Source organism: Nyctibius grandis, chromosome 28, assembly GCF_013368605.1.
Source record: "Nyctibius grandis isolate bNycGra1 chromosome 28, bNycGra1.pri, whole genome shotgun sequence".
NCBI lineage: Eukaryota > Metazoa > Chordata > Aves > Nyctibiiformes > Nyctibiidae > Nyctibius > Nyctibius grandis.
The window spans coordinates 4370659-4396870 of NC_090685.1; the positions used below are offsets into that span (position 1 = coordinate 4370659).

General features: G+C 48.3%; 1 protein-coding gene across 2 annotated transcripts in view; it reads left to right on the top strand.

Moving 5' to 3' along the window:
- Positions 1–26212, top strand: part of PPP1R16B (protein phosphatase 1 regulatory subunit 16B) — a 65354-nt gene that overhangs the window by 27695 nt on the left and 11447 nt on the right. For both annotated transcript variants that reach the window (XM_068419648.1, XM_068419647.1), the window contains exons 3-5: positions 20830–20900; positions 23453–23598; positions 25845–25948. In XM_068419648.1, the coding sequence (XP_068275749.1) occupies positions 20830–20900; positions 23453–23598; positions 25845–25948 (321 nt within the window). The remainder of the gene's footprint in view (positions 1–20829; positions 20901–23452; positions 23599–25844; positions 25949–26212) is intronic.

Here is a 26212-nt window from a genome sequence, read left to right on the forward strand (position 1 = left end):
CTGCTTCTAGATCACTTCTGCATATTTTTCCCACTTGCTTATATTTATCCCCCTTTATTTTGCTTTGCATCCCATCCTTACGCTTATTGACTGCGAGTTCTCCTACTTCCGTGAGGAATGCTCTAATTCTTTCTCTAATAGCAGTTGCTATGGCAGCTGGCTCAGGCAGTGCTTTATAACCTAGTGCAGAGCTGCTTTTACGTACACTTTCACTGCTTGTTTTTTCCTCTGGAGCCTCGCCAGATCTTTGGGAAACCTTATCACCCGCTGCAAATGTCTTGACAAAAAAAAAAAAAAAAAAAAAAAAAACCAGAAAAAAAAAAAATCAGATTCTGGCACAACTTTTAAAAATGTCTCCTAAGCTTTCCTACCCTCTAACCCGTCACCTAAAGGATGCTAAATAGGCTGGGAAGTGAACTGCTTAATTCTGTCTGCTGATGCCTTTGTAATCAAGAGCCAAGATGCAATCAAGCCCCCCGCACTCCTCGTACCTCGGGGAACAAGAGCCCATGTGCAGCTCCTAGCAAGCGGATGCGGTTTCCACTGAGGTCTCTCCAATTTGCAACTGTTTATTGCTGAATTTGGCCTCCGGATTCCCTAGGTAGCATGAGGCAGACTGGCTTTAAACGTTACTCGTGTAGGAAACTGGCTTTAGTTGCTCGGCTGTGTTTCTCCTGCTCCATATACATTTTCTAACAGTTTGCAGCATCTGTCAGTTTGGCCAAGGATTTCGAGTGAGGTCTCGGTTTTCCTGGTGCTCTCGTCTGCTCTGCCTGGCTTTGCTTTCAAGGTGGCACAGAGGAGTGGGCTCTGTCTTGAGTGTAAGAGCACCAAGCTCTGAGTTGCAATGGGAAACTTCCAAAGTCTCATTTCAATTTGTGTGACTTTACCTGGGCTGACAAGAGAGATCATACTAGTAAAAAAATAACCCAAAACAAAAAAAAACCCCGCAAAAAACAAAACCAACCATGAAACAAAAAAAAAAAAACCCACTCTTTTTTTCCTCCTAAGGACTGTTGCTATAGCGTCCACTTCTTAAAAGGGGAGATTAGAGCAGGAATTAACCTGAAAGTCCCTCTCACACCGTTCTCATTGGTTGCACCAGCCCGGATTTAACCCGGTTGGCAGCTGATGGTTTCCGTAGTAGAGAAGCGTTATCTGCACACAGCTTGTATTTTGTCCTGGGTTACACCTACGTTTGTCTGGAAACATCCACATTTTGAGTGGGTGGGGGAGATTCTGGCACTTTCAAAGTATTTCCACTCTGGTCTGATTCAGAGCAGCAAAGGTTGGAGATCAAGTGCTGATACTTGCACGGTTTCAGTTGAAATGATAAGGCTTGAACGTAGTGAGACACGATGGCTTGGTGTATTCAAACAAAGTCTTTCAAATTGCCCCATCTGAAGGATCCTCTATGTAAAAAACCCATCTATTTTGATAAAAGCAAAATTTTACCAGCAGAATATTCTCGAATGAAAGCAGCAGTCCCGGCACAGGAACGGAGCAGCTCTGCTGCACACAGGTTTCCTTGCTGCAGGACATCTACGGTCTGCCCAGCGGCTTGGGGTAAGGAAGTCACCTGGAAATCCAGACCAGCTCTCAGCCTCTCGGAGAGGGGAAGGAGCAATGGCCCTGCAGTAAAGGACAGCCACTTCACTTGTGTTAAGGACGAGGCGAGAAGAGCACTTTCTGCATCCATCTACCGGTGCTGGGTTCAGTTCTCATGTGTTGTCAGTGGAGACAGGTGAGAGCCAAACTGGGGTGCTGTGATTAACCCTCTGGAGAGTCCATCAGCTCTGCAGAGATCAGGACCTAACTTGGCAACCTGTGGCTGGACGACACGTGGCGCTCCCACAGAGAGCGAGTTTTAACCTACTTAGGAGCTCAGAGTCTTTCTGTGACTCTCGAACTTTTCAGACCTGGTTTATTTTTTCACTTCAGATCCTGTCCATTTGTCTTTAATTAGCAAGGCCAGAGCAGGGCTCCTCGGGAACTTAAATGGGACTCTTCTTTTAATTAAAATGTTCGTTTGGTAGCCTGAAATAGCAAGCATTGGAAAGAGCCAGAGCTCCATCGAAGGAGGACAGTCCCCGTGGATCTGCAGTGACATCCTCCTGGCTGTCAGGCAGTTGATCCCAGGGTTTTCTTTCCTCCTAAAGCTGATGCTGTCAAAACAATTATGCAAGTCCTGAATGTGATATGAAGCTCCAGTCCAGGCTGTAACCAGTCAACTTCCAACCTGCTGCTGGATGCTGTGTCAAAACCACAACATATCTGGGTTGGTAGGTGACAGTAGGTCATGGAGAGAAGCTGGAAGTCCATTTTGCTTTTATTAGGAGGGCCAATGAGTTTAAAATTTCACCTTAAATGGCATCTAAGCAAGCTTCCCTGTGTTCTTTCATAGTAAATTTATTCTTCCGTAACTTTTAATCCTGTGGTTGTGAAATAGCTGTGAACAAGCTGCTGCTCTGCCCCCTGGCCCAAATTATTCTCATCAGTGACAATCTTCCATCACTCTTCAGAGCAAGGAAAACTGTCATTTGACTACTGGTCAGCACTGAATCTGTAGCGTGGATTCAAGATTTAGGTCGTCATTGCATTGTATCACTCAGTGCTCTTGAGATTTCCCATGTGTTTAGTAGCAGGACTATTTGCAGCGTTGACCTGTCCAGTTACCTTAGGGGGAACAAGAGAAGAGGAAATATTTCTTGCTTCACTTACATTCAAAGACTTGTCTTCTAGCTGAAGGGCAATATTTGTTGACTGATTTCCTCCTGTGAAGTGGGATTGACAGCTTGAATTGCAGCTAGAGGTGGAAGGAGCCGTGCCCGGAGCAGTGCAAGGGTGACGAGACAGAGGTCTGGCCATCTGGCTCTGCTTGATCCTTCTATTAGTCTCTTGGGTTTGAAAGCTTCCAGAAACATGTTGCTCATTCAGCCTTCCTGGATCGAGCTCTGATAGGAGCACATTCAGCTACCATTAACTGGAGGCTTCTTGTGAATCCCTGAGGATTTTGGCACAGATCTCTAAAGATAATTGGATATTTTAACTTGTACTGAAGTCAGTTTGGTTTGGTCACCTAATGCATTCGTGCTCCTTAAGAATACAGAGTCCGTCTGAAAAATGCTCAGCTCCTTTCTGTTGGATGCTGGTGTAAAGACCACACAGTATTAAAATATACTGATGTGGCATTTTGTCTCCCTTGGGGATTGCCCCGATTAGCACCAGGAGTTCCCAGCAGCAGCGGAAACATCTCATCTCTGCTGTGGGGAGGAGTGGTTCCCTGGGGCAGCCATTACCCAGCTCTGGAAACCAACCGTGGGGCTGTGGGCTCCCCACCCTCCTTCCCCTCCCAGAGGAAGGGGCTGTGGGTTTCCCAGCCATGGAACAGGAAAGGAACGGGGGATCTTGTTTACCTCCCTGCTGAGCTGTTCACATCAATTTAAAGCTCCTCCTTCCAACATGCTGCTTATCACTGTGGCACCTTGTTCGCCAGCTGTGCCCTCCGGAAAGAGCCGCCCCATGGACCATCATGCACGGAGGTCCTGAGATGCCACAGCTGGGATGCTGGAGAGCTTTTCAATACCTAGCGGGCTGATTTGAGGGGTTAAGACACCAGCACTGGTTGCTGTGTGGGAGATGAAAATAATGGCTTTGTCACCCACAGACCATGGGGTCTTGGGACTGGGGGGCAAGAGAAGGCTATTCATGCTGCAGTGGGCAAAGTTGGTCTTGCAGTTTTGTCCTGTCCTAAAGCAGTTTCTGTCTCAGATCCTCATAACGTCCAACTCAATATCAGCTCCTTGGGAGGTGTCAGATAGTGTCTGACCTGTGCACGAACATGGAGCTCATGCAAAGCCTTGGTACACTCATCTCTCTCTAAAATATGGGAGGAGATTGGGCACTGGTTGTTTTGTTGTGGACATCCCTTTGCTCTTGCTGGGAGGTGTGAATTCTCTGCAGCTGCGGTAGAAGCCTGCAGCGTGGCAGACCTGCTGGTTGGGAGGGCACCTTCCTGCAGTGGGCAGGAGATAGCTTTGAAGCAGGAGAACCAGGAGTGCCTCCCGTGCATGGGACCTGGGAGCTCTCTGTGCTCCTGGTGCTACGGGAGGGTTTTGCTTCCACGCAGGAGTGATCTGTCTCATTGTTACAGCTCCAGGGGTTGTTAGCAAAGGCAAGCAGGGTGACAGAGCTGTGACTGGAGAGGGTTTGTTGATGGAAATGCTTGTGGGGTAGGCGAAGGGAAGGCTGGAGGTCTTGGCAGAGCAGGATGCACGCGATGCAGGGGCAGGGGGAGCGGTGCAGCCTGCCCCTGGCTCTGGGACAGCCTTCTGCAGCAGCAAAAACCTCGTTAGATGTGGCACAGTTTGCGGGGTGCAGAGTGATCGTGTGAAACGCTGACTTGTGGGCTCAGGCGTTTAACCTGAGCAAAAGGGTCACAGGCTGGGGTGGGGGGGGGGGTGTATTTGCTTTGGAAAGAAAACATGTACCTGTGCTTGTGCGTCCCCTGGGATGCGCAGAGCTCTGGAGGGCAGCGGGACCCGCGGGAGCGTGTGGGGACATGGCCAGGGCAGCCTTCTCCGAGGCTGCTGGTGGGGGGAGCTTTGTGCACTGCCATCAGCCCTGGGGAGCGAGTCGTTCCCACGGGGTTTGGGGGGAGCAGGTGTGCTGGGGGCTCCGGGGGGCTTTTTACCCTGCCAGCCTGGGCACGTCTCGCTGCGAGGTCCCCAGCGTTAATGAGAAGCCTCGTAGCTGTGCTGGACACGGCAGGGGGTTTTCGGGTAGTGGTTAACAAGTGACTGGTGGAGCAGGAGCCCAGGTGCCCAGCAAGCCACGGAGTGGCTGCATTTAACTAAAATTAGCCCCTTGTAAGTGGTGGTGGCAGCTGTGAGCATCCCTGGGGGGAGCACTGACGTGCCCTGCCTTAGTCCGAATGCTGGCTTGTATCAGGGACCATGTAACCACACCGGCGTGTATCCTCGGAGCAGGACGCTTGGGGACCTGTGCATGGGCACAGCCAGTGCTTGAACCAAATCCTTCCTGCGTGGCCCTTCCTGCGGTCTGAAATGGGCTGAGCCAAAAGCCTTGGTCTGGCAACGCGGCTCAGACCTGCCCGTAATCGGGACAAGCTGCCCAGTGCAGGGAGAGTGGCACTGCCAACAGGCACAGAGCATCATTTACTCCATTTAATTAAATTTTGGGGGGCTTTTTTAATGGCCTATTTTATTTTTGGGCAGCTGCTTAAGTGGGAAAGTAAGCTGGGGGGAGGGAAGCTGTCCTTATTTAAAAGGGTCTACCCTTAGCCCCTAAATCTGGGCCAGATCTGCTGGTACATGCTGGCTGCTTTGTGCGACCCTGGTAGGGAAAGCAACCATAAATATCACTTTATAGCTGTTCTGCTTGGCTCGATGAATCTGGATCAGTGTCTCTCTCCCTCCTAATCAGGTTAGTTTTCTTTTGATCTACCCTTGTTAGGGGAAACCTAAACTGATTTAGCTATTCCCATCCATTTTCCATTCATCTGATGGCTCTTTCCACAAGGCCATGTCAGCTCTACCGTAATTCCTGGTGAGGTGGCTGGTGCTGTAGCAGGTGCCGCTCTGGTGTATAACTCTGTACATCTCAGCCAATATTCACTGGGAATTTTTTTTTGCCAGATGTTTTGTTTCATTTTTGGACAGATTAGTTTTAAATTGGCAAATGCACTAGGTTTAAGGAGAAGACAATTGCTACTAGCTGTCAAAAAGAAAACACTAATTATCAATCATGTTTTATTGAGCCGCTTGTTGAACTAATTTGCTGTAGAAAACATGATTTTCTTGTACTCTGTCTTCAGGAAATCTGATTTTTGTGAGTTCTGCTCTCTTGGTAATGGTGATGTATGCTAGAGCAGAGAAGAGAAAAAATTAGCTCAGGATTAAAACCGGTGACACCCTGGCATTTAAATCACCTGGTTTTAGGAGCACAAACCCATTATCTGTGCTGGTGTGCCATAAAATCATCGCAGCTTGTGCGTTCCTTGTCGCTTCTGCGTGTAAAGCCTGTCTGTGCCGGTGATTTACAGCGCTGTCCCGGACGCAGCAGGGTTTAGTGAACAGCGGCTTGTTTGTTTGCTCTGGATAAGCCCCGGTTTTGAAAATGAGCCTCGAGTCGCTGTGGGACGAGATAAGAATAGTTGGGGGAAATGTCGGTGTTCCTGCCTCGCGCCGGGGCTGCGGCACTTCCCGTGACTCAGAGCGGCAGCGAGGCACCGGCTTCCTCCGAAATCACTCGGGTTTTGCAGAGCTGCTGGTACACTCGTTAAGTAAATCAAGTTTTTAGTGAGTTGTTCTCCGCTGCAGTTGCACGTGATGTCTAAAATACATCTCGCTGTGCTCCTGTTGTCTTTAATGCACTTGAATTGGCTGCCTGGGAAGGCGGTGGGAGGCGAAGGGGCATCTTCCCAAGAGGCTCCTGTAGCCCCTTCCTGACTCCAGACTGGTTCGTTTTTCTCTTGTGATAAGTTGAACAGGGGTCAGCAGTTTTTATCGAGCTATTTTTCTTGTCAGAGGGAAGTGTTATCCGTGAGGGGAGATATAATACCCTGCATGACGTGGACATGTGGGAGCTGATCTGGAAGCGTGGCCAAGTAGGACCCATCAGTGGGTCAGTGTAGCCTGGCCACTGTCTCTCGCTGCTGGTTTAGTCCTGGGAGATGTGCTTCATCAACAGCAAATTTCTCCTTATTTCTGGCAAGAATATTGGAAAGGAAGGGATTTCCAGCCTAGAAGTTGGGAAGCCTTGTCATATAAATCTTGTCCACTGTCTGAAGAAACTCCTTGATTTAAATACTCTGGGTGGAGGAAGGAGGGACAAGACAGTCGCAAAGCATCCCAAAACTGCTGACAATGTAAGGACCTCCTTAGAAGAGCTCCTGCTCCTCGCATAGTTCCTTGAAGAACCTCTTTCTAATGCTCTTGGAATTTTACTGCTGAACAGAAATCCAAGGCGGGGTTTGCACATCTTGCCCAGCTGCTCTGGGGCTCAGGTCCATCTGAATTCCCATCTGACTGGGGCTCTCATGACTGGTGCAGGTGGGCTCGTGCTGGGGTGGAGGAGATGGCTTTGCCTTACATCTTGTCCCCTTCCCACGGTGACTCTGCAGATCACAGCTGCTGTGATGTGTTCCTCTCTGCCTGCAGTGAGGATGGCCTCGTCTGAACCTCGCCTGTGTGCGCTGAGCGTTCGTCTCCGCTTTTAAGGGTGTTTTATTTACTAAAGTCCCTGGTGTGTATGTTCTCCTTTTTAATCTCTTGGATGCTGTTGTGCGTTACAGGCACAAAACATCTCAAACCAATTTGGTTTATTGGATCTGTCTAGAGAACCCTCTTGAGCAACAGCCCCACTGCGGAGCAAGGCTTCAGCAGTGAAGAGGTTAATGCTGTCTGTCCCGAAAACTATCTGTGCCCCATGCCAAGCCTGATTGTCATCTCGCTCCTTTTAGCCCCCGCAGTTGCTCTGTCCCCAGAGCACTGTGCGTGGCCGTTTGATCGAGGAGGACTGGATGCATGGTGGTTGGGAAACCGTCCCTTGCTTCAGTGCTCCTCCTGCCCTGTTAGGTGGGAGAGGCAGCACCAGAGCCTGCTGCTCCTTCTTCTGTCCTTCAACCAACAGCACGTGGTGACGCGTGGAGATTTTGGCCGGAACAACGTGCCCTGTCCCCTGGTAATAGGTTGCACAGATTATGCAACTCATGCAACCAGGGCCCATTTTAACTCGCTTTTTTTGGAGATCCCCTTCTTCCCAGGTGTGCGGGATGGAGGGAAGGTAAAATGGTCCTGTCGGGGTGTGGAGCCAAGCCAGAGGTTACAGCTGGCAGAGCTGGCAGCAGCCAGGGCAGAAGAAGTGTGCAACCTTCACGTGCTTGCTTTTCAAAGGGGAATATAGCTAGAATTTGGTTCAAGGTTTATAGGTCAGGTTTCCATTATACAACTGTACTGGTTGCAGCTGCTCGTGTGAGATCCAGACCTTGTTGGATGCTCCTGGTCTGGTGGGCTCCTTTCCCCAGGAATTATTCTTTACGGTGAGATGTACAGAAACAAACAGGATTTCTCTGTTGTAGCACTAACTGGGGTGGTAGTGGAGGCTTGGAGGGGGATTTGCTTCAGTTGGTGGAATGCGGGAAACATCTCAGCAGCATTTGTTACGAACAGCTGCTTGGAAGGAAACCGTTTTTTTTAAGACAGTTTTTTGCCATTCAAAGGTAGGACCAGAACCAGTCGAGGGTGGGATCTGATAATTGATGACAGACCTAGTAATGAGGCTCAGATCTCCTGCATCTCCCAAAACAGGTACAAGTGCTCTTGGCACAAGTCATACTGAGCATGTGGATCTCTGCCCGTGTTTGAAGGACAGGACTGCTTGTGTGAGGAAGGTTATACCCCTGGTTTAGTGAGTGAGAGTGCAACCCTCCCGTTTCATTTCACAAGGGATATAATGGTCCGTGGTGTTTCCAGGAACCAGAGCACCTTGATTCCTGTCCTCACGGTGGTCTGTAAGGGCCCTGTCCCACCGGCGAGCCAGGCCCGCTCCCGTTCTTGAAGGACTTTGCTCTCGAAAAGGGTGTTGAGTAAGACACTACAGGCCCTTCTGATGGATGTTGGTCAGCAGAAAAATACTTGTTCTTTCACTATAAGCTGCTAGAGTTGCTCAGCTATACTTAGGGCTGGAGATACTGAGCTTTGGTTTTAGTAGCAGGAAAAAGTAGGGGAGTGCTGGATCCAGCCCCAGCGGCTGCATGGGGCTGAGCATCTTCCCAGCTCTGGGCACGAGCCTCGAACAGACCCCTGGTTCCCTGCACTGTCACTGGGATCCACCTCTGCAACCTGTAATTAGTGCTGTCAGCAGAGCAGTGTAGGCAGCCGCTTAAGCATTAATTACTTTAATGAACTTACTAAGGTGGGCTTAGCTACTAAAGCATTTTGTTGTTACTATAGATGTTTAAGTCAAAATATTAGACTGTGGAATCGTTGAGAGATGACACAAAGCTCGAGCCTGGCTTTCTTCTTGTCTTAATGTTCAAAGTGTGGGTTTTTTTAGGTAATTTAATAATGCATTTTTTTCTCCTCTGTTGCACAGAAGCAGCCGTGGCTGGCAGCAGTATAAGGAGGTTCTCTACCCATGTGCTCATACGTAGGTGTGAGGGTTGCAGTGAGTACAGGGCAACCTGCTAGTCAAACCCAGAAGATGGATGTCACCTTTCTTGCGTTGTGACAGCTAAAAGGTGGCCTGTGATGCTTGGGCTCTTGGAGTGTTAAATATGTAATGAAAAACTCCCTGGTGTGAGGGATCTGCTCGTGAGGGAGCTCTCTGATAAGCAAACAGGATGGAATAAAATGGTTCATTAACCAAACTGGTTTTAATATGGGGTTTTCACCACTGTGGAGAGGGGAATGGTCCCGCCATTGCTAATGGCAAAACTTAATGGGGAATTTTAATGACTGTTAATTATTTTGAAAACTGCAGTTTTCTTGGGAAATGTGATATACTTCGTAAACTGAAGCTTTTCTTTGCTGTTGCAGAAAGGAAAACTATAATTTCTGAGCTGACTCTTGCTGAAGAGGGTGTGGGAGGCATTTCACTTGCAATACTAACATGCAGAGTTGGACAGGGGCTTTCGTCCGAGGACAGGAGAGCTCTCAAAGGGATGAAGGGAGAGAAGTGGGATATATTGCACTCTCTTTGCTCCCTGCTGTTGCCTGCAACTCCTTGTTCCCAGCACTGAGGAGTTATGCCTCCAAGGCTCAGAGATACTGCTCTGATAAATGGGGTGCTTTAAACCTGCGTAACAGCTGTAAGAATTATGTCGTTTTTAATTCGGCAGTTTAAACTATGTATTTTGTTAGTATTAATAAGCTCAGCATGTAAATGCAAAGCAAAATAAATTTAAAAAAAGAAATCACTGTATGTGCCAAGACTAAAGCCCTCATCTCAGAAACAGGGTGGAACATCAGGGACCTGGTCTGAAGCATTAAGGCAAAGCATGTTCTGGAGGAGAATTTCAGCTCTTTTCCACTTTACATTAAGTATTCACTCATGGGGCCAGAGACCCCCAGACTGATCCTGAAGGCTGTTAGAGCAGCCTTGTAAGTGTTGGGAGTCTTGAGCTCCCATCCCCGGTGTGAGCTGTGCCCCTGGGTTTGGACCCCCGCCTTCCCCTCTTGTGATGGAGCATCCTCGTTCCCCTGCCACGGCGTACACAGCTCCTCTGCAGTTTGTGAAAGGGTTTGCTCTCTCCTCCCTGCTCTGATCTGAAGGGTTTTTCTGAACTCAAGCCATATTCTGTAGATGAAAGTCTTTTAAGCTGACCGAGATGGCTTTTGAAAGCGGGGGAGCCACTCGCTAAAAAGGAAAGTGCTCCAGGCCCCATGCACAGTTTCTTTCTTTATTGCATCAAAGTGCAGGAAGCTCAGCAGAGGAGAGCAGGCAGCAAGAGCTGTCTCGGTTTGTGTTCACGTGGGGCTGGCGCTTTGGTGTCTGAGGATGTGGCAAGGATGGGTGAAGGCAACAAATTGCACTTTTTTTTTTTTCTTTCTGAAAAGTTGAAATGACTTGTCAAGTTCTGAAGCTGCTTCCCCGTGCACTAACCTCCCAGCAACCACGAAGCTACGTTGCATCATCCAGCCTGGGAGCACTCATCTGCTACTGCGTGAGGTGGTGGGAAGCAGAAATCGTGTAGGGCTTGGGAGAGAAGTTTGAGAGAGTTGTCAACTTTGTGCGATGGGGCAGGTGAAAAAAATATTATGTAAAGAATATGCAAAGTACATGCAAAATACTTGATAGGTTATAGATCAGCCCAGGTGGTATGATTGCATACCCACTTGTTTTGACCTAATTTAAAGGCCTTTTGTGCAGTCTCTGAGGAGTCATGGAAGGGGATTTCAAACCTTCTTCAATTAAATTAGGAAATGTTAAGGAAATGAACTATTTGTCCACTATTCTTGATAATAGGGCTTTTTTTTTTTTTTTTAACTTGGATGCTCAAGATAATGGGTCTTAAATTTGGATTGCACTACTAGCAACCTGCAGCAAATTGATGCCATGATCTTTACTGAGCAGACTACCCTCAACTGGATCAAGCCCAGGGCCCACGAAGTGGATGGTCTCCAGCTTCAGCCCCAGGCTGGGTGGACTAGTAACTGTGCAACAGCTGTCACATGGATTTCTTATATACCTTCTGTCAGGCCTGTCTCATTGATCATGAGTATTAGTATAACTGTGGAAAAACCCCCTGCATTTCTGCCAAGCTCAGGTGCTAACTTCTGATTCAACTCTTAAATGTATGAACCGGTTTCCATGCAGCCTTTGATGATGTTCACGGATAAACTCTCTCAACTTCTCTGACAAGGGTTTGTTGGTTGCCAAGGGCTAGGAGAGAAATTCCTGTGGCTCTCTAGTCCGTTTGGTTATGTTGAAAACAAATTTGCAGCATGGAGAGTTGAGGTGCAGGGGAGTTTCTTGGAAATGCCCCTGCTTGGTATGAGGTGGTGCAAGGATCACCCGTGCCTCCAGGCCAGGTCCCACCAAGGGACAGTTTGCCGCTACTGTGGGACTTAGTGCAGTGTCTCGGTGGCCCGTGACAGCTGCCCGCTGCCTCTGCTCCCTGTGCCGGCGTCGGGCTGCCGTGGGCGCTGCGAGGCTGCAGCTGCCTGGGGGTGATGGTTGACATTGGGGGTTGCTTTGGGAGTGGAGGTGTTTGACCTGGAGAGCAAATGAAATGTGCTTTTTTGTTAATTCAGAACAGAAGTTCAAGACTGTGTGATCTGTCTGTGTGGTAGGCACTTACAGGAAGGTTGAAAGAGAAGTGGTTTGAAACTTTGGGGGGGAAAGTGGGATTCGATCAGCCATGAAAACTATCAAACTTTTGGAACTTGGGCTCACAAGAGGGGAGATAAAAAAGAGGTTATTGGTAAAGGTCAGGGAGGGTTGTAAAATGTAGGCTCGGTGACCAAATGTGCTTTGTAATCCACCTTGGCAATGGCATCATTCCTGACCCGTAATTAAATGAAGCACGCCACTCACCGCAGATCACCCGCTCCCCCATCTCCTGCGACTCGCTCCCCTCGCCCAGCCCAGGCCCTCGGTGTGGGCAGCAGGCAGGTCCGAGCCAAGCGGTGGAAACCTTCCCGCGGGAGCGATACCGGCCGAGAGCTGCTGCCGAGCTCTGGCTTCGGCTTCTCTTTCTAAAATACCCACGGACACAGTTACCAGACTCTGTGAAACACAGGGTTCACCTTGGGGTCTGGTTGCTGTCAAAGCTCTTAGCGTTGAGACTTCAGCTGCTTCGCCCGATGCCTCTTGGCTGAGCAACTGAGAGCACGAGGGAGGAGGAAAGGAGAGTTTTGTCATGCTTTGAAGGATGGAGCTGGGACCTGGGACTCAAGGGACTGTCACAGCTGTGCCATGGGCTGTCACTGTGACCTTGGCAAAGAAACCTGAGCCTCCAGAGTCTTGCTCTAACTCGGGCTGAGATGTCACATCTGTGAAACGAGGCGAATACTGATTGTAAAATCCCTGGAGGCAGCCTGGAGCTCGCTCTGCGAACGGCAGCAGCGCTTTCGGAGATCTCGGGCTGAAGGCTCTGCTGAAATTCAAATACCTGATTCATGTAAAATTTGCTGCTGAATAATGACAGGTTACAAAAACAGAAGGGCTGCTAAGGATCAGCCGGTGCTTCTCTGGTAAAGTTCAGGTTGCTGCTAAACTCGCGTGGAAGTTTTCTTTCTGTAGCATTTGCTTTTTAAAAGGAAACCACAATCTCTTTTTACTTGACCAAAAAAAAAGAGAGGGGAGGATTTTCTGCTTTTATTGACATTTCCCTCCCATTACTGCACAGCAAGGCAGCGTTTCCAGTAAGAAACGGTGCAGTTGAGCAGGGGGTGATGTTTTAGCAGGTTACACTTTCACTCCTGGCGTGTCCCCTGCGGTCTCCAGTGTGGGGTAATGGTGTGAGACACATCTGGGCTGGGTGTGACCTGAGGGCTGGCACCGCTGCCCTGTCACACACAGCTGGTTTTTAGAGGGCTGCGTCGCAGAGCGTGTCCCACCGCGCTGTGCTTCTGCCCTTACGCAGGCGTTTAGACCTTGGCTTCGTGTCACCCTGCTTCGTGAATGCGGCGATCCATGGGAGTAGACCTGAGTGTGTGATTTGGTCCTGTATCTCTTGAAGAACTTCATCCCCAGTGCACTCATCCTAAACTGAAAGGAGACAAAGTTGGAGGGGGAAAAAAAACCAAAACATGCTCTTGGAGGTCACAGCGGATGCTGCTGGGGGAGAAGGTACGGGAGTTGGAGCTTCTCTAAAGACCAGGGCAAGGTCAGAGATGCACAACAGGGAAGAAGGGTCTCTGAACTGGAGCAGGGAAGGGGCAGAGCCCAGTCTGCCCGCGAGCTCCTGGGCTGCAGTCAGCAGGCCGTCACTGCGGGGAATCGTTTGGTATTGATTCAGGGCAGCTTGAAAAGCAGATCTGTATTTCCCCACCCCTCCACCAAAACCTCTTTTCCGTTACTCTAAATAGAAAGTTTCCTGGTTTATAATTGAGACTCTTAAAAACATTCATGCGGTTCAGGTCAGCGTACAGCTGCTTAGCTGAGGCCATAGGATGCCTTAAATACGAGCTGGGGCAGGGGCTGTTGGCTCTGGAACCTAATAACGCTTTCAAATGGCAACATGAACTATTTCCTGCTGCACGGGGCATATTGCAAGAGTATCCTCTTGCAAACACTGGCAGGCTGGCTCTGCGTGGAGCTTGAGCTTGGGGGGTATTGCAGTTGTGCTCCTGGGGCACTGATCACCTGGTATGTCATGTTCATGTAACATGTTCATGTAACTGGGGAAGCTCTTCATGTACTCAGCTGCAAAAGTTTACCTCCTGACACCATTGCTCCCTTTGATCTAAACACCTCTTAAGCTGTAATTTCTGTTAAAGCCAATTAATTTTTTTTGCTGCATTTCCTTTTTGGTGCCCTGAAAGATTTTTAACAGGCTTGGTATGGACATCACAGGTGATGACTGCTGCATGTCTCAGTAGATAGGTTTTGGTCCAATACATCAACAGTAGTTTTTGAACAGGTAGATAAGTGGGATCCTCCGTGCTACTCAGATAAAAGGCTTTGATGTTGTGTTGTCTGAATGGATTTGTATGTGTTGTCGGGACTTCCAAGGAGAGCTTTTTGTGGGAAGAAAGCTGGAAGTAGCAGGAGCAATAGGAGAACAGGAGGTCGTGTTTGAGCATTTACTGAATCTGAAGGTGCCCTTCACCTAACACTGCCTGAAACATGAGGGAAGCCAGATGTGTTGCTTGCCTGCTCGCACCCACCAAACCCAACATTTCAGGTGTGAACTCAAGAGATGGGGGATGCAGGTTCCTGTCAAGCTGCTGCTGGAGGATGTGGCTGTCCCTCATCCCTTGCTTTCTGTTGGTGCTCCCTGCTCAGGCCACTGGCTCTTGTGGCTCTGACTGCAGCGGGACAATTCCCTCTGCGTGTTGTCAGTGCCTTCTGCTGAGCACCATCACACCCTGAAAGCCAGCATTGCTCTGCTCATCACTGCAGCTTCTGAGTCACCCTTGGGCAACTTGGCCTTGGTCTCCCTCATCCACAGGTCCGTAAGTCTGACTTAAATTTTTTTAGCACTCTTCAAACAGGCACCATTCACAGAAAATACCTGCTCCAAAATGCCTGTTAACAAGAGAAGAGGCTCTTTGGCAGCCCAGGTGTCCCTGTCGCAGTGGTATTGGGGAATCTGCTTTCCTGGCTCCCTGCCCACAGAAATCCTGCTCAAGGCAGCTGAGCCTGAAGGTTATATAAAACACTCATCCCTTTTAAAGCCCATCATCTGTTTAAAAACCATACCAAAATGATTTAATTATTCTTCCAATAACAGATGAGGAATGGGAAACCAAGAAAATAATCTGACTTTAGTTTTCCTCTGTGTATTTGGTACCTCCTGTGTGGATCGATTTCACTGTTAGTCTGAGCAGGAGGAGAGGACGAGGATGCTTTTGAACATGACGCTGCATCCTTAGAAAGGCTTGTCAGACAGCAGCATCCTCTAGTTTTTATTTTCCCTGTTGAAGTGAGGTTGGCTTTGTTTCTGCTGCGTCCTTTGAGCATTGCTGGTTGCAGATGCGTAACTTCCACACTGTTACTTGTCTGAGTAATCCCAGGGGGGTGGCAGCCATTAAAGAAAGATGCTTTAGCATCGCTGGCACTAAGTGGATTATCAGAGCTTGAAGTTCTGTAGATGCAGAAGAAAAAAAACCATGGGATGCAGTAGGGTTTGTGTGCCTGGCTGTGGCCCATTCATCCAAGGCGCAGCTGTAGATGGCTGTCCCCTTACAGTGTTCTTCTTGGTGCTCTGGTACTACAGTGATGGATACGGCTCAAAGCGTGAAGCAAAAATTGATTGAAATAGACACAAAGATGAGGAGAAAGCATTGGACCCTGTGTATTAAACGAATGTATGAGTTGTTGACAGCTCTCACTTGCTGCCAGAATAAAACCTGTGTGCGAACCGGGCCCCCGTGCACGTGTTCCCGAGCTCTGCGGGAAGAGCCTGCCGTGCGAAGCGGGCGCTCTGGGGCTAGGAAGGGGTGTGCCCTGTTAAGCAAGAAGCATCAAAATCAGAATTAGATTTTCCTTGAGAGAAGCAGCACCTGGGCTGAGTGTAGCTGCGTGAAATGTCCCTGCCCGCGTGACTGTGGCACGGAGCAGATGGGGCTCGGCTGGCCTCTTTCCAAACTTCCCAGATTTTGTGGGTGTATTAGAAGGAATGTGTGTGCCCAGCTATAAACTGGGTGGGAAGTGTCACAACAGGCTTTGAACCTTCCTGAGAAAGCTTGGTGATCAGTCATGGTGGGATGTCTCAGTTGCTAGCTCAGCAGGCAAACTAGGCCACGTTTATTTTTAGGTGTGCTAAATGTTTGAAGCTGTCTGAGTGGGGGGTTTTGTTTTCTGGGTGTTTTTTTTTTGTCTTTCACAAAGCTTTTAGGGAGCTGCAGAGTTTATCAATGGAGCAGCACAGGCTATCAGTTGGATGTTGCAGGGAGTGGAGGATAAGGCTGAGTACGTTCATGCTGCTATTGCTGAGGGTTTAGTTATGCTCTTAAATATGAGTATCATAGTATGCTGTGTTAGGAAGCTGGATGCTGTGCTGGCAGAGTGCTCAGAGCTTCAATGCTGTTTTCTTGGCAATGTTTCTCCTGTGGAATAAATACCCCTGCAAAACCATAGCAGTAAAAACGCAGCTTTGAAGTAGCTGAGCCCATCCGCAGGACCATGCCCGGCAGGCTGGGGATCAGCCTTCCTCCACCTTTGCCAACACACCGATGTGGCACAGACACCACCAGTATCCCACTACAAGTGATGCTGGGAAGAGTTTCTTTCGCTACGCCAGGTTTTTGACTAAAGCTACACTTGGGTGGAAGTGGTTTCTAGCAATGTGTAGACGTGTGCATCTTCATCCAAGTGAAACTTCTCTTCATTTTATTTAGTGAAATCAGGTATAAACCTACAAGAAATATTCTACTGCCATAGAGACCTCAGTGCAATAGTAACTTTTAAAGGTGGCCTGAGAACCAAAAGTGAACTAGAAGAGTTTAAATATTGAAAAAAAAAAATGTTGAGTGCAAAGGATCAAGTTAAACCTGGATTTATAAAAACTAGCAGTCTGTGTGTGTATGTAAAGTCGGAGCACACAGGTAAGCCTGCTTGCCAGTATGGACAGTTTGCCACTGTATATTTTTGGGAGGAATCAGGACCTCCTATCAGAAAGGTGTTTGGGTTTTCTTTCACCCCCTGGTAACCATATCAGTTTCAGTTGGCTTTTTCTTTTATGAGTTATTAATACTTGAGGTATGCTGGATATAGATGGGAGTGTAACAGTATCCCAAATTTTATGGTGTAGCTTATTGACTTAGGGGGAACTGCACTGACAAAGGCATTTTTCTGCATGGAAAAGTCTTCATCTGGTTTAGGGAACTTTTCTGGAAAAGTTGTTTCTGGTGTAAACTCAGTGGGAAGTAACATCGATGAACAACGATAGTGCTGTAATATCTCTTCAGGTGAGAGAGCTGATTACCCCACACTGGATTTTCCTTAGGGCCTTTGCAGTGGCTTCTTTGTCTTCCCCCTGATTTATGGGGTTTGGGGAGAAGGGGGGCTTGGACATGCTTGGGAGGAGAGGGAGCTCCTGAGAAGTGGGTTTGTTGGGTTCAGGGAGGAGAAACTGTCTGAGGCTGCCCCATGACATGTGATGGAGGGTGACTTAAAACCTAGGATATATTTTCACAGCTGTTGTGGGAGCTTTTTCCATTTAACACAGCACAGATGTGAACGATAAAATATAAAGTGAAGATTAATGTACACTATCTCGGTGTGTGAGAGGTTCAATTATAGGCAGAGCAAGCAGAATAATGGAAAATACATTTGAGTGATTGTTCAGTTAATATAATTTGCAATGAATTATTCACAACAATTTGTTCACCCAGCTCTTATTGTAATCATTTCCATTCCTTCATTTGCTATGCGGTTGAAACTGCTTCCCACAACTTGTGCTTGACATGTAATAAAGCATATCCACGCATCCAGCCCCTTCTCCCCACCTCCCCCTGCCTACATGCAAAGAGGAACAGATTTTAGAGCTCAGCATTTTAGGTACTGAGCTCTCGTTAAGAAGTTAATCATAAGTGTTAAAGGGGAGGCTGCTGCCTGCTGAACCGCCCGTGTGACCCATAAAATCCCGTTCAGTCGGGCTTGGAGTGACCTCAGCTCACAGAGGACCCATTTCCGTGCTATACCTTGTGCTATGGGGGGGGGATCCTTCTTTCACGAGCGGTGTGCTGAGGCTTTAGCTGACAGAGGCGATCAGCTGGTGTCGAGTGATTAACCTGCGTCCTTGCGAGCTGAAGCGTGCGCTTCCTACCTGTATGGCATCGCTCGTGCCCCGAGGTGGGAGGCGAAGGTGTTGGGCTTCGCAGCGAGGCGTGTGGCACCCACAGGCTTGAAGAGCAGCACTTTGCTTGCTCAGGTCCCCATCCCTTATGTTGTGTGTTAAGCAGCGGAGCAGGTCGGTGGCAGGGCCATAGCCCTGGAGCTGAGGGTCTGGCTTCCAGCACTGCAAAGCGTCGCAGTTGTGCCCCCCCTTTCCTATTCTCAAGGTACTAGAAAGCTGCTCTTTGCCACCCCATGCCTTGCTGCTGAGGGGTAGGAATTGGGGCTGAGTTCTGCTACGAGGTTGGTGGGACACTGGGTAAATCCCCTCCTTTGTAAAAGGGGGCATGTGTAATAGGAAATGGCTGTTCTTGGAGACTTCTGCCTAGCTGTTGGGGTTTGTTGTGTGGAGCGTGAGGAGTACTGCAGGCGACATCCCTCTGACTTTAGAGGGAAGAGCCAGGGCTCATTGCTGCCCAGCCCTGTGCTCCCCTGCCAAACCCCGAGATGCAAACTTCAGCTTAGGACTGGTTGGAAAGGAATTTGATCTCTTCTTCAAGCCGTGTTTGCCTGGACTCAGTACCACATCCATACCGAGCTTCATTACCTGACTTTTCTGTGCTCTTTTCTGGCGTCTTGCGGTTGCCAGTCTTTGGTGTGTTGGGAGATACTGGGAAATGTTTTGAGGGGCTGCGGTGAGCCGGTCCCGAGGGCAGAGGGAGATGCGCTGTGAACATGAGGGCTGCTGCAGGGGTTAGTGGAGAATTCAAAGCTGCTCTAGGGTAAGATAAATCCTTCTCTGAATCTTAACCCTTCAAGGACTCTTACAAGCTCAGTCAAGCCGTGATCGCAGAGCCTTCAACACAAAACCCGATACCCCATAACAAGCTGAGGTTTAGGCTGCTGCTTCTTCCCGTGGTAGGACAGGGCTTGTAAGGTTAATCTGCCAGCATCTACTTGTTCAGGTCTCCATAATCAGGCAAAACATGATTATGGAGCTACATGTCATTAGTACACAATGGCTCTTAAATGACTGAGATTGAATTAAAACCCTAATGGCTGAGCATCCAGAATAAATAAGAGAGGACCAGATCCATTGGTGAATGACTTGCCTATCACTCAGCTTGGATTAGGAGAGCAGGAGCTTGGGGCTGGCCAGAAACAGTAGAAGCACAGCATTAAATTGGATATACTGGCTGGGGTTCAGTGCTCTTATCACTGTCAAGCATGCAAGTGTCGGGGGGTGTGGGCTGAGTGTAGGCGTGGGCTTCCTGCACCGGCCTTTGAGCTGGAAAAAGCTCAGGCTCTTTGGGCTCGCCGCCATGTGGGATGAGTTTTGTTCTTTGCTGTATTCTGCTTTTCTGTATCAGTTTCATCGAGCAGGTGTCAATGCCTTGAAATTATTTCCAGCAAACGTAAATTCCAGCATCCATTTTGGGTCGGGTGAAACAATCCTGTGATATCAAGTGTTTTATTTCACTTCTGTCTGTTTCCGCCTTCCTTTTTGATAACATCAGCCCGGTGGCTTCCAAACAAAATCCCACTTTGGTTTCGATTTGCCTTTCTTGCGAGTGCGTTTTCCAGATCCTTCAAAACAAAGCTTCATAAGTCAACACTGATGTCATTGTGGACATGTTTTCCATCTTCCGCTTTGGATGCCAGAAGCCTCTGTCCCCAGGGACAGCTGTGATGTGCTGGGGAAGGAGCTCCCTCTAATAGTGGGACAGCGGTGGGTCAAAAGCAGCAGAGGCTGCAGGATGCTTTGGGAGGGACCAGCCTTTTTGATTGCCCGCTCTGAAGATGGTTATTGCCCTTTTAGCTTTGCTGGTGTTCCTTATTTTGCAGCTCTTGTTATGCTTAATGGTGGTATCTTTGCCAACAAATAAGATGGGCCTTGAATATCTGTTGCTACCCTGGCCCCAGGGAGATGATTATGAACCTCTGGCTTGTGCCTGTGCTGTCAGTGACATTTGAGGTGGGAAAAGCATTAGGTAATGAAATCTCTGGACAAAAAGCAGGGCATGAGCAAGTAAACAACATAAGATGGGTATAGATCATCAAGATCTGTCAGCTGTGTTGAATTTGAAGAGTTCCTGGTGTTGCTATTAATTTGCTTCCTCTGCCAGCCTTATTGCTATTACCCTGTGCAAGATTTGTACCTCGGAGCAAACTTTATCTTTTACCTAGGGGCTAATGGCTTTTCATGTGTTTCAGAAATTTGCATTTTAATGGAATAAATCTTATCCTTTCCCTCCAAAGCATTAATAAAAAAATAAAATCTCTGGGAAGCTTTCTTCAAATACCCAACAGTTCACATGAAGTGTCCAGAGCAACCCTGGTGTATGTGAGATGTGCCAGGCCCCTGAATGTATTTGGCTTCTTGTCCCAGGTTGATAACTTCTTGAGGCAAGACCTCATCCCCCCCCCCCCCCGTGAGATCTCTCTTATGGTTGTAACTCAGGACCCCCAAATCCCCGATTGCCTTTGAGCTCTCCTGGGCTGTAGCATGCTGAGGTTGCACTCAGATGTTGCAAAGCACAAGATAAAAATGTAGATTGTTCCAGCACAACCATATGAAAATGATAGCTGTGATAGCAAAGTCTCCTTTGGAAGGAAGGAAAGCTGGCTGCTGGTGCTCTCTGCTGGATAAAACCAAGAAAGCCTTTTTCTCACCTGGTGACTGTGGGTTCTTGCCAGTGTTGAGCTCTTGGCTGCAAGGTCTCCTGCAGCTCTGCCCACACTGGAACACCCTGATGGTGCGGGTTGCCTTTGGCTTGAACTGGCCAGGGCTAGCTGAGAGCAAGAGATGTGTTAGGATTACTGAGCTGACTCTTTTCCTCCTGTCTCCTTCCCTTACAGTGTGTTACTTGCTGAAGAGCAACATCAGCCCAGACCTGTGCAATGAAGATGGATTAACTGCACTGCATCAGGTGAGGCACTGGAGGAGGTCACAGCTCCCTGCCACCCCACACTGTCGCGTCTCCCGCTGCCCTTGGAGCAGACCTGCTGGGGGAAATGGAGAGAGCTCTTGTATTTCTTTTTTTTTTTGCTCAGTTAAAGCAGTGAAACTTCACCATGTTGTGCTGGTGATCCTGTTTCTTGGGGAGCAAACTGAGATCAAACCCTTCTCTTGCTGTATCCCAGACTTTGTTCAGTGATAATAACAGCTCAGGAATTGGGGCTGGACTTCAGACGTGAACATTTCTCCCACTCTTTAATCTTTGCAGGGCTGGGCTCTAAACTCTTAAAGCAGATTAACTCAAATTTAGAGACTTTGGCAACCCATGAGTTTTGAACCTGGATTAGATAAATCATAGAATCGTTTTGGTTGGAAAGGACCTTTAAGATCATTGAGTACAACCATTGACCTAACACTACCAAGCCCACCACTAAAACATCTCCCGCAGCACCACATCTACTAGTCTTTTAAACCCCTCCAGGTATGGTGACTCCACCACTGCCCTGGGCAGCTTGTTCCAATGCTTGACAGCCCCTTCAGTGAAGAAACTTTTCTTGATATCCAATCTAAACTTCCCCTGGTGCAACTTGAGGCCGTTTCCTCTCATCCTGTCACTTGTCACCTGGGAGAAGAGACCAACACCCTCCTTGCTACACCCTCCTTTCAGGCAGTTGTAGACAGCGATAAGGTCTCCCCTCAGCCTCCTTTTCTCCAGACTAAACATCCCCAGATCCCTCAGCCGCTCCTCATCAGATTTGTGCTCCAGACCCTTCACCAGCTCCATGTCTGGTGCACAGGATGCTTGGAGAGCCAGACACTGCTCTCTGTAGGCTCAGGGACTTCCAAAAATCTGTGCGAGATGGCAGCAGCCGATCGCCAGTAAAATACGGACTTGCCATAGCGGTGTGTACATCTGTGTCCTTCCTCGGAGCCTCTGCACTGATCCCATAGGGGTTTTTCTGTTCTTTCTAAGGCCCCCATCCCCACCCCTCCTCGTGAGTCCTGGCTTTCAGTGCGAAAGCATCAGGAGCATCAGCGTGCAGGAGGCCCGTGGGACTCGCTGTGCCTGGCAGCTGCCGCCTCCGCGGCCGCGGAAACAGAGCCGCGGTTGTTACCCTCGCTCCGAGGGCGGAATGGGGACTCACGGTTTTCTCGCCATCAGTCCCTGCTATAAATGCTCCCATTGACTTGGGATTTTTGGATTCTTCTGCAAGTCGCTTGCTCTCTTCAAAGCTGGATGAATGTTTGCTTAAAAATGCAAACTGGCTTCCAGAAGAATACAAGGTCTGTCCCCACCACCGCCAGCTCTCCACAGAGATGTTATTCTGCACACAGAGGAACGCTGGCAGCCTCATTGCTTTCCCCACGAGGTGCCGAAGCTGTGGAGGATCCCACCTTGCCCACTGAAGGATCAGTTATTGTAAAGGTACATTTGGGAGCTGAGGTGGGAGCTTTGCATCCACTGGAATCAATTGAATCCCTGAACAGAAGAGAGAGAAGCTCCTTAGTGAGCACTACTGCCCATGAGCAGCGGCTTCCAGTGAAGGATGCAGTTACACTTCTGTGCCAACTCGGCTGTGTGACAGGCATGATTTTAACCTCACTTCCATACACAAATAGTAAACAAATAGATAAAAGGTCCTTGTCACTCTACTGCTAAAATGCTTGTTGCGGGGTGTGATTCAGCCCCATTACAAGCCCCTACTGCAGTGCTGAGCGGTGAGTCTCCCGTGGAGGGTCTGCACTACGCATAGACCCCAAACAGGTTTCTTGCACAAGAATGAATCTTATTTTAGTGTCTTTATCATACGCACGTTCATGTCAAGAAGCGAGCACAAGGTGGATCAAAGAGCAAATTCCACCTCCCCCAGAGGAAGGCGGTTGAGGCCATTCTTGCAGGCTGCCCCAGGGGTGTGATGTAAATGCATCAAGGATGCGGTTTTTTTTCAGGAAATGAAAGGTGCCTCGTGAAGTACCTCATAATTCTGGGAATCCAATTTGCATCTCTTCAGATAACTGTGGTAGGCGGCGTGAGCTGCTGGGGGGACTTTTACTCATCACATGCCATCGTGTGGGATTTTCCCTAAGAAAAGGGAATGTCAGCTTGTCAGCTCATCCCTTGGTATGTGGTTGCGTTGAATTTCTGCTGGAAAATACTGGTTATACTGGTTGCGTTGAATTTCTGCTATGTTTGCTCTTGAATATGGAAGACCCAGTGGAAAAGAAGCCGTGTGCATATTTGCTATTGTTCCTTGCTGGTTCTGCCCCCAAACCAGAAGGCCCTGTAAAACACCAGTGACCTTCAGTCTGTCCAGTGTAGGTGTTCTGCATGGTGTCTTTCTGACCTGCTTGTGCTCAATTTAGTGTTTAACTCTGTTGGAGATGCTTGTTGCCAAACACTGCAGGATAAAGTAGGTCTTCACATCCAGATACAACTGAGCAGGTATGAGCTGAGCCCTTATCTTCCCAAATTTAAAAAAAAAAAAAAAAAAATAAAATCTGTCTGCATCCCTTCCTCACCAGTGCTGCATAGACAACTATGAAGAGATAGTCAAACTTCTCCTCAACCATGGGGCCAATGTCAACGCGAAGGACAACGAGCTGTGGACTCCGTTGCATGCAGCAGCTACATGTGGTCATATCAACCTGGTGAAGATCCTCATCCAGCAGTAGGTGGCTTTTTGTGTCTGTCCCTTTCTGCAGGTCTGGTTCTATCCACAGCTTCTGTGGGTGGAAACTGAGACTTCTTAGTACCTTGCGAGATTGCAGCGGTGGTGATTATTCCCTGCTTTCAGGCTATTTGTGGGACTCCTTCCTGCGTGGGGCAAAAGGGGGTGGAGGCGGAAGAGCAGAAAGGCTGAGGAGTCACAGAAAACCTTAGGTGACTTGACTCAGTTTCACGAAGCTTCTGGAGACTGGGCCAAAATTTGCCACTTTTTGCCTATATTCTGGTGTGTACGTGTTTGTGCTGGTTGAACCATGCTCGCTGGTTGGGTAGGAATAAGAGCAGCCAGCAGGATCCACTCTTGAGCTCTTAAACACGACTTCAGGTCTTCCAGACACAGCCAAAGAGACACTGATGTAGGAGGACAGCAGCATGTTTGTATAGCTCAAATACTTGGGTGAACTTTGTGACCTGTCTTACTGGCTCTTAATTAGTAACCAGTTAGCTTCTTATAATGCGTTTGTTCCCCAGTGGTGTGACACAGGGTGCCTGCACTGGACCTTCCACTTGACTTTACCAAGGCCCTAAAGCTCAAGTCTTTCCTGGACTTGCTGGCAAGGAGGAGGAAGCCGGATGTGTTTTGAGATGTACCATGTGCAGCATTTAACGAGCACCTGCTGTGACTCCTGTCTGGAGCAGACAGTCCTGACTGTATGGAGCTCTCTTCTCCATTTCCTGGAGTGATGGTGCAGAGGGCAGAGTATGTTTTGAGAATGTTAACGTGCTGCCTTGCACAGCAGTGCCTGCTGCTTCTGCCTCGGGGAGGGAGGCTTCTCCCTGTGATGCTGTCGTCTGGGAGACTAGCAGTGAAAATTTGGCCCTCCTTTGGCCGTATAATAGAGGAAGTGGAGCAGAGGATGCAACAACCATCCCTTGGAGGACGTTCCCACTTGAGTCAGGAAATTTTTGGATGAGGGGCATAAAAACGGAGCAAACAGATGTTGAACAACATAGTGCATTTCTGACTCTTAATTGAAGATAAGGGAGTGTCATGGGGATGGGTGGCAAGGTGAAGAACTGGAGCTTATGGCCCTAGTTGTTGTAGGCTGCCCTGTATTGAGTAGTTGCCAGTAAATTTGGATTCTGGTAGCCTAATGTCATCATCCCATGCTTGGAAACAGTCTTCCCGAGGACTTTTGAGGAATGGGGTGATTTAATTTGTTTACTACCATTAAAGTTCTGCTTTACAGGAGATCTCACATATCAAATGACTGGTTAAACACTGCCATTGAAGGCAATGTTACTGGTGGTGGGACCTGGAACCCTTGGAGACCGTCAGAGGAAGTAGTCCACAAAAGATGTCCAGTTCCCTGCTTTTTTATTTGCTGATTAAACTAACACTGGTACTTTGCAAATGTGAATCCCAATGAAGTTTCCTCTGCACAGGCAGAGGGGAAAAAAAATAAATAAAGGAACAGGAACCTAAATGCAAGTGGATACTGTCTGCTGTCCTTCCAAGGCTGGTGACTGTCAAGGTAGATCAGAGTTCAGCTGAGAGCTATTTAATAGCTGGCTAAAATGACACAGTCCAGAAGGTGCTGGAAATTTTCTACTGTGTGGGAATATGGGGACACTGATCAATTTAGCTGGCAATTTTGCTTCCAAATAGTAACCTCCTGGAGTTTTACAGAGCAGACTTAGAGAAGTGCTTTTGGACAATCAGAAAGAAAAATTCACAAGTTGACAGGATATTTTTTTTATTTCTATTTTTTGCCAATCTGCCCTTGGCTAGATGGAAGGCTCTCTCCACCATTCAGCCCATGTCTTTCACAACTTTTCTGGTCCTTGCGAACTTTTCCTTGAAGGACTGCCAGGTGCCCAGATAACAAGCACCTGGTAGTTGCTTGGCATTGTTATCCAGAAATTCAGCAACCAAATCACTTCTATCATTGAGAAGCTGCTGGTCTGTCCAGTGCCAGGACCAGGAGAGGACAGGAATGGCTCAGTGGCTCATGTGCCCCACAGCCCATGAAGGAGGTGTAGAGTGCTGCCTTTAATCCACTTTATCTTCCCCATTCACAGCTCCATGGCTTTGCTTCAAATCTTTCTTATCTCACACAAATCTTGGTGACATTTGGGCAACTATTAAACCCCAGTTAGTTTTTGCTGAGCATTTAGCCCAGTGTTCGGCACTGTCTGCTCTAGGATGTCTGAGGTCTTTTCTTGTGTGACTCCCCTTTCTCCTTGCAGTGGAGCAGACTTGTTGGCAGTAAATGCAGATGGCAACATGCCATATGACCTCTGTGAAGATGAGCCGACTCTGGATGTCATTGAGACTTGCATGGCCTATCAAGGTAAGGAGACTGAGTTAATGTAAAATACACAAATGGGTCAATGTAGTACTAAAAATTACCTTGTTTCTCCGCTCTTGATTTGCCTCTGGAGAAAAGCAGAGAGCTGCTGCCTGGCATAATTTCTTGGAACCTGACGCTCTCTGGTTCCTTTGATTCCTAAATAATGATGAGGGTGAAGGACAGCTATCAGTCCCCTCAACTACATAGCCTCTGAAAAGGATGTGAGGTCCTATCAACCAGGAATTAAGTCTAATTTTACTCAAT